This window comes from Gopherus evgoodei, chromosome 1, assembly GCF_007399415.2.
Source record: "Gopherus evgoodei ecotype Sinaloan lineage chromosome 1, rGopEvg1_v1.p, whole genome shotgun sequence".
Lineage (NCBI taxonomy): Eukaryota > Metazoa > Chordata > Testudines > Testudinidae > Gopherus > Gopherus evgoodei.
The window spans coordinates 229,846,497-229,859,162 of record NC_044322.1 but is presented as its reverse complement, the minus strand read 5'-3'; the positions used below and the strand labels follow the sequence as shown (position 1 = coordinate 229,859,162).

The window sequence follows — 12,666 nt, the reverse complement described above, 5'->3', positions numbered from 1 at the left end:
CTCTCCCACAGGTTTCTAGGGATGGCAGCTTTATTTCTTTCTCTGCAGTAGGAAACTTTCCCACACCATTCTGCAGTGACTTCAGTGAACAGGCTAGCGGCGCACAGGCTCAGGCAATTTCAGGATGCCAGTAGCAGCTGTGTTCTCTGTACCTTTGTAACCCTTGGGAGTGAGATCAGCTAAGATCACCATTGCCTGTGGAAAATAGTGCCAATATTCAGTGCCATTGCCCTATAAATGTACCTGTGGAATAGGGGCTGAAATTCAATAACCTCATGCAAGAGGTTACTCACTTGCCCCTGGTGGGCCATACTCAACATGGCTGGGGGTGGAGAGTGGTGTGGTGCAGAAGTGCTTCAAAGCTGAAGTGTCAATAAACATTTCTTATTACAAGTGTTTATGAGAATAATGGAAGGTATTTTTGAAACTTGTCTTTCACGTTCCATGGTGACAGTAAATCCAGTGGTATATCTATTGGTTTTTGTCAGCAGCTCCTCCTGCTGCCATCTTGAACATCCAGCCCACAGAACACCCAGCAGGACAAAGAGAGGGAGATACACCTGGACATAATGAGACTTCTCAGGCAGTTAACCCAAATGCTGCAGACCCTGGTTGACCTACAGGTCCAAGAATCCCAGACTCTACCCTTTGCAGTCACTGGTGAACTTCATTGTTGCTGTTCCCTGCACCCCCCAACATACCACATGGTCTCACAAGCCATATCCTTACCTGTGTCACTCCATGACAGGGACAGCAAGGAAAACCACAGCTTCACATGCACTGACCTGTGAGAACTGTGGCTGGTGTATGCAGAGCCACAATGGACTATAATTTGTACACTCAAATGCACATAACTGTTTACATCCTTTCTAATTTTAAATTTTCACCGTTAATTTGTTAAGTTTGTATAATGTTGCCTGCGGGTATTTGTACAATGATTTTCTGCCCTGTTTTTTTCCTCTCAAAATTCTATTTTGGAGAATCAAATTATCTTTTTTAGGTCACAACAAAAGCTGCAGAATGCATACGGTAGTCAAAGCAAACAGTCCTTGTAAATACACACCAAGCCCCACAGAAAATACCCAGTCATATTTATAAATGTACAGCAAGCACTGCACACTTCTTATCAACATCCAAAGTTCCAGACCTAGACAACACTGCAGCTCTTTTAAAGCCTCCTGCAACCACCAGCTCCATGTTGGGGTCTTGTATTAACCCTTGTTCAAAGTCAGCGGGCAGCCACTCCACCACCACCCTGGTGGTAGTTTTTCCCCTTTGTCTCATTATACAGGACACAACAGGCAGCTATAAGCATTGGGATATTTTTTTCACGAGATTCAATCTGGAATCCTAGCCAGAATTCCTTCAATCAAAAGCATATTCAGCTCTCATTCTGAACCTCCTGAACCAGTAGTTGTATCTTTCCTGGGTGCTGTCGTGGTGGCCAGTGTATGGCTTCATAAACAAGAGGAGCAATAGATAGGCTGGGTTCCCTAGAATCACTCTTGCCATTTCAGTATCGCTAATGATCAGGGCCGGTGCTTCCATTTAGGCGACCTAGGTGGTTGCCTAGGGCACCAAGATTTGGGAGAGCGGCAGACTGCTCTGGTGGACCTCCCGCAGGCGTGCCTGCAGATGGTCCGCTGGTCCCGCGGCTCCAGTGGAGCATCCGCAGGCACGCCTGCGGCAGGTCCACTGGAGCCGCTAGACCAGCTGACCATCTGCAGGAACACCTGCGGGAGGTCCACCGGAGCCGAGGGACTGGCGAGCCGGCCCTGCGCCTAGGGCACCAAAAACCCTGGCGCCGCTCCTGTCGATGACAATCTGCTGGTTGGGAAAGAACGTCCTTTCTGGCAGCTTTCTGAACAATCCTGTGTTCCTAAAGATGGGAGCGTCATGCACCTTCCCTGACCAGCCCATACTGATCTCTGTGAAGCACTCCCAGTGATCTACCAATGTTTGCATAACCATAAAAAAAGTAGCCCTTTCTCTTGATGTATTCTAAGGCAAGGTGGGCTGCTGCCTAAATGAATATATGCATGCTATCATCCCATCTCAGTTCAGGAACTCCACTGCATCAAATCCATCCACTGTGACCTGCACATTGCTAAAAGTAACAGTCCTGCATAGCTAGAGACAAGTAATGGCCCTACGCACTTGCATGACAATGGCCTCCACAGTGAATTTTCCAATTCCAAAATGATTTCCCACTGACTGGTAGAAATCTGGCATTGCATGTTTCCACAACGTGATTGCCGCTTGCTTCTCTACTGTCAGTACAGCTCTCATTCTGATGTGCCTTGCACTGGAGAGCTGGAGTAAGCTCAGTGCACAGATCCGGGAATGTGGCTTTTCACAGCTGAAAGTTCCACAGCCTCTGGTCATCATCCCAAACTTACAACATGATGTGATCCCACCAGTCAGTGCTCATTTCTCCGGTCCAGAGGTAGAGCTTGACTGTCTGCAGCTGCTCCATGAACACCGCCACCAACTGTGAATTATTTTGTGCTATGTACCTCAACAAACTGTCCTTGAAGAAAATGTCATGTCCCCCATTCTTGTGGTACTTTCTGCAGGTCTGCAAATACAGGAGAATCATTGGGCTCCATGCTTCCATCAGAGATGGCACAGGGGAGGTTGTGGGATTTTTTTTAAAAAAGGCATGGAAACTATGGGATATGGGTGGCATTATGGAATGAAGAAAGTTGCATCCTGAGAACTTGACCTCTAGCTCCCTGAGATCCCTCTGCAAGTCATTTCTATCCCACAACACTTTGCAAAATGTTCTCTAAAAGCATTGTGCTGGATGGCAGCATGTGGTACAGTTGGCTACTTGCCTGTGGTGTACTGCACTTTACATTAACACAAGCACTCCTGGTGAACGTGTGCAGTGGTCAAGCATGCAAGCGCCCAGGCGATATACAAACTTTAGTACCCGTACCATACATAAGTTTTGTTGATCACAGTTTGTAGCGTAGACATGGCCTGAGCATAGACACATGCACACATAGATCGAAGCAAGACAACTGTATGTCGACTTGACTTTATCCTGTAGACCAGGCCTAAGTGGGATCATTTTCAAAGATGCTGAGTCATCTTTAGTAGCTTCCATTGACTTTAGTGAAGAAGTTTCTGGAAGCTAACTGAGCACTTTTGAAAATCAGATCTTATAGTTCAGAATTTGGAAGCCCAAATTTAGGTCTCCATATGTTTAACATGTTGGCCATTATGCCTGCAGAAGCCAGAAGTTGGCCTATTATCTCCAGAGGCAGTGGAGACGCATGCTGCAATACTCGTAGTGCAGGGGTATTCTGTGCTTGCCCCATCACACTCTACAATTCTTTATGGCTATTTGCATATTGTGTAAGTGTTACATGATACTTTTTCCCCCCTGCAGTATGTAATGAAGGCCTTTAGCATTGAAGACTTCCACATCTATTTTTCATAGGCTGTGTGTCTGGCACCAAAAATACATTCAGTTATTGAAGTCATTTTTTATATTTATATATTTGTAGGAAACAAGAACCATTTGAAATTATAAACCATATATTTAGTAACAGGCCTAGGATAACTTAGAATAATGGTCAATTTGTGGCAACATGTTGTCTATTAGTCTGGGCCTAAGGAACGTGCAAGTAAAATTCTGTGTTGTGTTGTGTTTTGTTTTGTTTTGTTTTGTTTCCCCAGAGAAGAAAAACAGTATGAGTGAAATCCTTTGACTATGAGAAAACTCCCATTTGGCTTCAGTGGAGCTAGGATTATACCCGATGTCATTAATAGATAGTATATATTTGGTCCTTCCCTTATTTTCTTTAAAGAAAAACATTTCTTGTCTTTCCCATGCAAGAGTAGTTAGGACGATTTCTATTCAGCTTAGGGTTTTCTATAGTGCCCATCACTGAAGTGTCTAAGCATTGATTTACCACAGTAATTTGTGTTTGTTCTTTTAATGTCAACTTTTAAAATGTCCTTCATGGATCTGAAAATCCAGGGTTGTTGCCCCCTTCTAATGCCCCTTTAAACAACATTCAGAAATGCTGGTTGCTGGATCAATGGTTGGTATCAACACAGGTACTATGCAAAAAAATCAGTCTTTGATCTCTGGGCTAGCCCACATGCTTTGTGATTGGTATTTCTCGCTTATATCTACATGATACCTGGTTCCCTTCTCTAGATGTGGTCCAGAAGGGGTGGGAGGGAATATTCACAGAAATTTTGGTAAACTGAAAATGATTTACTATTGTGTTATATCTTGTAACAATCTGGTTTTTGTTTTCCATTGAAATAAATCTGTGGAAAACTTGATTTTCTTCTATATAAAACAAAGGCAACAGAAACCAAAAAGTCTTTCACAGAACAACCAAGAGGTTGGTAGGTTGTTCCTCCCCAGTTTATTGTTTTCATCTGCCTGGAAGATGGCTTGCTTTGAGGATGAGTAAAGGAGTGTTTTATCAGAGACAGATCAAAATAAATGAATCTTCAGGGTTATTAAGCGGCAAGGATGACTCTGGGGGATGGAAACAGAAATGTTCATATTAATTCTTTCCTTATATTTTGTTATATTCATTAGTTATAAATAGCTTGCCATGTTTTGTTTCTACCACCCTCCCGGCCTACCTATGGTAGTTATTAAAAAGCAAAAGCATGTATGGCAGAGATTGTGGTTAAGCTGGTGCTTCAGATACACACAGGACTCTGGCTCATACTTGGGAACTGGCCAGTTTTCAAGGGTCAGAAGAATGCCAGCGGAGAGATAGCTGTGCCAGGAGGAAGGAGGTTTCTGGTCACTGTAAGTTTTGGCCACTTTGGAATTCAAGACTGCAGTAAATCTGATTGAATTTGCCTGCCTCTGCTGGTGGGTCTCAGATCTTCTGGCAGGCCATGTACCAATGTGGAGAGGCAGTGCTTGTTGGGTGCCAAGCCTAGGTGGGGAAGGAATAACACATTGTTGGTAACATGGGAGAAGAGGGCCAGTAGTTGAGATAAGGGGGGTAGGGAGGCTGTAAGTTGTCTAGGTAGTAGGGGATCTTGGCGAATCAGGTGGGTGGAAGACATCTTGATTAGGGGAAGGAGAAGACCCTCCTGAAGCAGGGCTATGAGATGAGAGGTGGGAGAGTTCAGCTTAACATCTTAAAACTCTCCAGGCACACAGATGAAGCCTGATACTTCTTAGGACCAAAGACTTTTCGAAAGCATGATTTCCTACGCTGCAGCTCTGCAGTCTTCACCCGCTGCTGCCAGGCTAGCCATAACCAATATGCTGAGTGGGCTTCCTAGAGGCTCCCCTTGCTTTCAGTAATTGGAGAAAAGAAGCTCTGTCTCCGCTAATGAAACAATTGTGGGGGGCATGATGCAGAGGCCATTAAATCAAAAGAATTTAAGCATGAGAGCTGTTCCGGTGTCCTCTTGGTGGGTTATATGTGACCAGGCTTCCCATATTTTATGAACGTGTTTGTTATTCAAAATTATTCAGTGAATGCTTATGAAAAAATATCTTCTGCCTTGGGGACTGTTCATAAACTATTCCCCGCAACTGTAGTTTCAAGTATTGATTATTCTTAACCCACTATTCACCTTGTATCAACGTTATATAAGTCACACAATATCATTTCTGCTCTCTAAACTGGTGACTCCCAAATAGGGTAACCAGACATCCCGATATTAAGGGCTTTGCCTTATACAGTAACTCCCCACTTAACGTCTTCTCACTTAACATTGTTTCGATCTTATGTCCCTGCTCCATTACAGAACATGCTCATTTAAAGTTACGCAATGCTTCGCTATTACCTCATTTGGCTGCCTGCTTTGTCCACAGCTGGCAGCCCCCCATCAGCTCCCCCAGCACCTCCCGCCCTCCGGCAGACCCCATGTATCAGCGCCTTCCCTCTCATCCCCCACCCCCTGCCCGCAGCAATCAGCTGGTTTGTGGCATTCAGGAGGCAGGGAAGGGTGGAGGAGCCTGCGCGCGGAGTCCGTGCTCCTCCCCCTCCCTCCTGAATGCCTCAAACCAGCTGATTGCCGTGGGCAGGAGGGAGGGGTGGAGAGGAGCGTGGACTCAGCATGCGGAGTAAAGGGGGAGGAGGTGTGGGGAGAGAAGAGGCAGGTTAAGTGTGGGGGCTTGAGGGAAGTGGTGGAGTGGGCTGGCCTAAGGTTGAGTCTCTTGCTCTTGGTGCTTGCACAATAGGGGAAACTGCCGTTGCTGCTGCGCAATGTGCTTCTCCTAACCTATGGCACCTTTAGCCTCCTTGCCTGCCTCATTGTCTGCAGTGCCGGTGGGCTGTACCTGTGTGGGGTAAGGCGGGAGCACCTCCCATCGCCTCATACCCAGCAATGATGATTGTAATATAAAATTGTTTCTTTAAAATTGTTTAAAACTTATACCTGTATTAAATTGCTTGCTTAAAATTGTTTAAAATGTATATGATGCCTTTTGTCTGGCAAAAAAAAAAAATCCCTGGGACCTAACCCTCCCTCCCTCTCCCCCCATTTACATTAATTTGGGGAAACTGGAGTCACTTAACCTTGTTTTGCCTAAGGTCACATTTTTCAGGAACATAACTGCAACGCTAAGTGACATGTTACCGTATAAGCAACTAGAAGATGAAAGGGTCCCAATATTTCACACTTGCTCTCTGGTCACTCTACTCCCAAACCCAAAAGAGCTTTCAAGAAAGCTGCATATGATCATTTCCAAAGTGAATACCTCCTGCAAACATATATCTGAGTACAAGTATTTGCAATACTTTCTCTTTCTGAACAAAACTTTGCTTGAGTGAATGTTCATGGATATTGAATAAGAGAAACAATGGATGTTATCTAAGCCAATTTGTGATTTTCATTTGAGTAGAATTTCATGAATCCTTTTTTGCAGCATTTGTTTGACTGTAGTCCAGATTAGTCTGAAACGTCCAGATTTCAGAGAAATTGTAGATAGAAATCAGGCAAAATATACTTCCTTGCAATTATAGCAAAAGTTAAACAAACCAGGAACACGCTAGATCTTTTCTGGGAATTGTGCAGGTGACAGATACAGTACAGTATACCCTGGTGATTATAGTTTTGGTGTATGTAATTGTCCACTGGATGTCACTGTTTCTCTACAGAAAGGAAAAATAGGTGGGTTATAAAAGACATGTTCCTTTTGGGTACCTCCTCTTTCCTTTCTTCTGCCCAACCAATGGCATGGTAATACTCCCAGACAAGATGATCCTCAAGGCAAAAGACATGGCTTTACACCAGTGGTTAAGCCAGGGGAAGGGCAGTAAAACACCCATTATTTCAGACTATGGAAAGCTAGGAAAAACCTTCAATATAGGGAGGTAGTAGTATCAGTGGAATTCTAAAGCTGACAAAGGCTTTATAGGATGGTAAAAAGAGAGACATTAAAAATGCTTTGGAAAAGAGCATTTCCCTTATCCATCACCCACTACTGAGGCTTTATTTTTACAGCCTTTTTGAAAGTGATTTACTGCTTCTTTCATATATCTTTTAATTTGCTTCTAGGTGAAGCAGTAAATTTTGCAATTCAGCATGCTATGTCTGAAGCCCATGGAGGAAGACCCAATGCATCAAAGATAGCAGTGATCATTGTATCAGAGAAATCAGAGGATCCAGTGAACTCTGCTGCATATTCTGCAAGCATCAACAGTAAATTTTATCATTTTTTCCACTATGTTTACCGATTTGCTTAATTTAAGTAATAAGTTTGGATGGAGAGTAAAGAAATCCAAACATTGGCATGATGTTATGAGTGCAGTGATTCAATATGATTGTTTACTATTTGGTAGAGATGAGTCTTAACAAAACCACCAGATCCAGAGGCCCCTAAACTTTCGGGAACTGCAAGTACAGACCTGTTATTTGACAGCTTAGCAAACATAGGCCTCACTCCATTTACAGCTTTTCACTCTCTCAGTACCATTGTGGATTTGACTAGATTACAGTGGCGATATGTAAATGTCATAAATTTAGACTCCTTTACATCGACACAGTTCTTGTAAGGTTCATAAACAGAGTAAGAAACAGTAGCTCAAATTCCGCCATAACTTATACATCCTGTAAGTGTGTCAATATATATTGTATGGGGCTTTATAACTTGTGTGACCATAGGCACTTCACCTCTCTGTATCTGAATTTCCTCACCTGTAAAATGGAAATAACAGCACCCTCCTTTTCAAATTACTTTGTAATCTACTGATGTAAAACACAATCTAAATGCTCAGTGTTGCTGTTTTTGTTTAAATGAGTTGAAATAAAGAAAACAGCATGTCCCCAATGATCAAAGCTTTAGTTCTTCTAAACATTTTCTGAATGTCTCCAGCTTCTTCATGTTGACCTTGCATGATCTTACAGTGGTTATTGTAACTATAAGTCTCATAATAACTATTACAGTGATTTAGAACATAGTAATATATGTGCTGAATTGCCTTCAGCCTATTGGGAGGGAATAATATGAATAATACTTGAAACTAACTGTTAGAATTCTACTCAAAGGTGCAAATCAAAAGCAAGGAGGCTCCCTTCTTTTCCATTACACTTTTAAAACCTGCTTCCTATTTCACAGGGGTGACCTTGTTCCCAATTGGTGTTGGAAATAGATACGATGAAGAGCAGCTGAGGACATTAGCTGGGCAATCTGGTACTGACAGGATCATTAAGCTGAGACGATTTGAAGACCTTCCTGACATGGTCACCTTGGATGATGCATTTGTCCATAAACTGTGCAAGGGTAAGTTTCATGTAGTTTTTTTAACTTGAGCCAGAAAGACAACCACCAGAAATGAAGAAGACAATGTACTTTATACAATATACAGAAGTATTTCCCTACTCCTTTCATTACCTTAATCTTTAGTTAATTTCAGACAAAAGCCCACCAATTTTCTCATTTTCAGATGTCAGCCAAATGATACTTAGTCAGATGGTGTTTCATTGACATTCTACATGAGTTCTCATTTGCACAGCCAGAGTCACTTAGCATGGTGACTGATTTCAAATGTTTCCAGCATAGTACTAATTACTATTCTACTTCATCAGCTTTCAGAGAGCATTTTTAACTTTAGCCCTGTCCCTTTAGGCTGTGGATATTATCAATACACAGGATGGATCACTACTTGGATGAAAGACCACCAAGGAAAGCCATAGCAGTAGCAGTTGGCATTGACGACTCTCCATGGGACATTGGTTCCCTACTGAAGAAAAATACCCCAAGCATGGTATTAGGGGGAAGTTTGTTAGTGGGGATGCCAGCTTTAGGGTAAGATGTAAAACCAAAGTTCTAATCACTTGGGATCATTGAAGATCCCTCAGAACTTTATGCATTCTTAGCTGTGATCTAAGGGTCAAATCTGACTTACTCATTTTGCCTAATTAAATTCCCCCGTTATTCCAGATTTGGATTTCATTCATATCACTTTCTGTCCTTAACTATAGTTGTACATTGCCATAACATACATTTAGATGTTAAAGAACTGCTGTGTTATGCTCCTGGAACTGGCAAAGTGAAGCCTTTATATACTGGTCACCTTTGAAAACTTTCCAGTTGCCATAGACAAAATTACTTGAGTACTTGTACTATTCTCTGTGGGTGAAATCATGGCCCCATTGAAGTCAATGGGAGTTTTGCCATTAACTTCACTGGGGCCAGGATTTCACCATATGTATTTTCAGTATAGGAAAACTTCACATTATACTGAGGCAACTTGGGTGACATTGGGCAAATCACTAACTCTCCCTCTGACTCTGTTTACCATTCTGTAAAATGGGAATAATAACAGTGACCTCCTGTGAATAGTGCTACAAGATCCATGGATGAAAAAACAATATATAAAGCTAGGCAGTAGTAATATTATTAGACAAAATTGGCATAGTAAGGGCACCCTATGCATGTGGGTGTACATGTATATATGTGCATGTGTATACACATACTCTTTGCATTTTTAACCTATTTGATTGCTTAAAAATTGGTTTCATGAAGACAGTCAGGTCTGTGTTGTTGTTCTTCTAGACAGATAATAGTACATTCTAGAGGAAAATAGACTTCAGCAGATGTCCTACTTGGCCTTCAAACAGACCAATCAACAAAGCACCTGCGTTTCCTGAGGGTGTGTGTATGCTACGGGGACTATAGTGGCACAGGTACAGTGCTATAGCTATGCCACTAGAACACCACAGCGTAGACCGGACTACAGCAGTGGAAGGAATTTTTCCATCCTTGTAGGAACTCCACTTCTCCAAGCAGCAATATGTAGGCTATTGGAAGCATTTTTAATTGACCTTGCTGCACCTATGCCAGGTGTTAGGTCGGCATAGCTGTGGTGCTCTAGGGTGTGGATTTTTCACACCCCTGAATGCCATAGCTATGTCAACCTAAGTTTTAAGTGAAGACCAGGCCTTAGTTTCATGGAAAAGTAAACAGGCTCTATTAATGACTGTCCTCCTACTAAGGAGAAGAGGTGGCTACCTGGTCTGATATCTCCTGCTATGTTGAGCTCTGCCTCTAGAAGCTGGCAGGGAGCACTGATGCAGCTAGCTATGTTTGTATACTAAAATTACAAAGATCAGAACTTCTGTACCTATGGCTTCTGTGCAGAAATCCAAGTGTGTATCATTGTGGGGCCTATTTACACCACGCTTACTCACCTAGAATAATGCCAAGCTGTGTCAGTAATCCCAAAGATGTCAATGGAAGAAATGGCAGAGTGAGATATTATGTAACTTAAGAAAAGGAGGCAGAATCAGGCCCTTTGTGAATGAGGATTCCAGAACATAATTTTTTCTGCGCAGGTTTATGCACTGAGGCCTATATATCCATAAAGATTTCAGATAATTAAACCTGGGCAGTAAACCGAATAAGGACTTCATCCAGGAACAAGACCAGAAAAAATATCACCGTGTAAAAATAGTAAATTCATCTGTGAATATTTTGCCAAATTCTCAGGAACTGGGTTTATTTCTGGGCAACATATTTCTACTATTGTCCCAAGTCAGTCACTATATAGGGCCATATTTTTATTGGTATTTATTTGTATTGTGGTAGCACATAAGTGCCTCAGTCATGGACCAGGCCCCAGTTGTGCTAGGTGCTGTATAAACATTTGCCAGCTTTGCCCTTGCTGAATAGTACTTTACTACATGAGAAGTCCCATTGAAATTAATGGGACTATTTGCAGAGTAAAGTACTGCTACCTGTAAATCAGGTGTGTTTGGGGGAGGGGACAGGATCTGGCATATAGAGATTTAATCAATCTCCACTGAGATGACATCTGGTATTTTAAAATCTCTCAAGTAGCTGCCATTTTCTTGTTAAATAATGAGCTTTCAAAGATGTATTTCCTCCCCCGTGCCCCTATAAAATGTGGGATTTCTTGCCCAAAATTGCTTCCCTTCAAGGCCCAGGATGGGAAACAGGAAGCTGAAATCAGTGACCATTTTGTTATTGCAACTTATATGACCTATAAGGACTGGAAACAGGAGGTCTACGCTATTATATAGCTGGTATCTCCCCCTTCCATTGGGTCTAGGGTTTTGGACTAAAGACTCAAGCTTGGATGCCTAAAGTCAGGTACCTAAGTCTGAACAACTTGGCTCTTGCTTGTATCAGCAGTAGATACTGAGATATTAGAACTTAAAAGTATGTCATTGTTCTGAACATGAAAGTTATCTTGTATCATTTTTTAGAAGTCTCTTAAAGTAAGTAAGTTACCCTTTCCTGGAGTAATTGTATTAAGAGAGCCTGGCATTACAGGTGGAAGCATACCATAAACAATAGTGATCAAAAAGATTTAAAAGCTTTCTCAAATATTTGCAAAATACAGTACTGCTCTTGTAGAATATGAGATATATAGATGATATATCCTGGAGTAGTGTAGTATGGTGTGGAAGGTTTGCTACTTATGAGGAATGGGGACACCCCAAACATATGCCCGCCAACCCATTATGCCATAGTACCCCATTAATTAACAGAAATTAATTCAGGGAATTTCAGTGGCCTGTTTTATATGGGAGGTCAAACTAGATGATCACAGTGTTCCTTTTGGCCTGGTGATCTAGGAATCCATGAGTCCTATATTAATATATTCCCCTTGTTTCATTACGTGTTTGTGTGTGTTTGTATACATGCATGTAGAGAGGCTCCAGTTCAATAAGGTACTTTAAGAATATCTGTTTTAGGATTTTATATTGCTGCCCATCACCATAGAATCAGAGCAGAGTATGCCTAAATTTAAGCATGTGAGTATTCTCATTGAAATCAGTGGAACTACTTGCATGCTTAAAGTTAGCTGCATGCTTAAGTATGTTGCTGAATTGGGGCCATGTTCTTTACTTGTATCTATTTGGTAAATATACCATATACTATATTATCACATGTTAATCACTGAGAGTGTGGTCAAGACTATATGAGGTGCAGAAGCCGGCATGGACCCTACCCAAAGGAACATACAATCTAAGGCCCTGATTTTGTGTTGAACTCTACATAAGCAGACCTTTATGCCAATTCAGTGCTCATTGCAGGAGTGCAGCCTAACTGGTAACTGCCATACATGCAGATTGTTTGTAAAGTGCTTTGGGATTAAAGATACTGTGTCAGTGTGAGATGATGCTACGAGTAATCAGCTTTGTCTATTCTGTGATCTCCTCTTGTAAGAATATAATGTAAGAACAGCTATA

The 12,666-nt window shown here is 42.0% G+C and overlaps 1 protein-coding gene across 3 annotated transcripts in view; it reads left to right on the top strand.

The window, feature by feature from the left end:
• The window catches only part of VWF (von Willebrand factor), a 252,449-nt gene that overhangs the window by 147,101 nt on the left and 92,682 nt on the right, over positions 1-12,666 (top strand). For all 3 annotated transcript variants that reach the window (XM_030538805.1, XM_030538814.1, XM_030538797.1), the window contains exons 31-32: positions 7,504-7,647; positions 8,564-8,728. In XM_030538805.1, the coding sequence (XP_030394665.1) occupies positions 7,504-7,647; positions 8,564-8,728 (309 nt within the window). The remainder of the gene's footprint in view (positions 1-7,503; positions 7,648-8,563; positions 8,729-12,666) is intronic.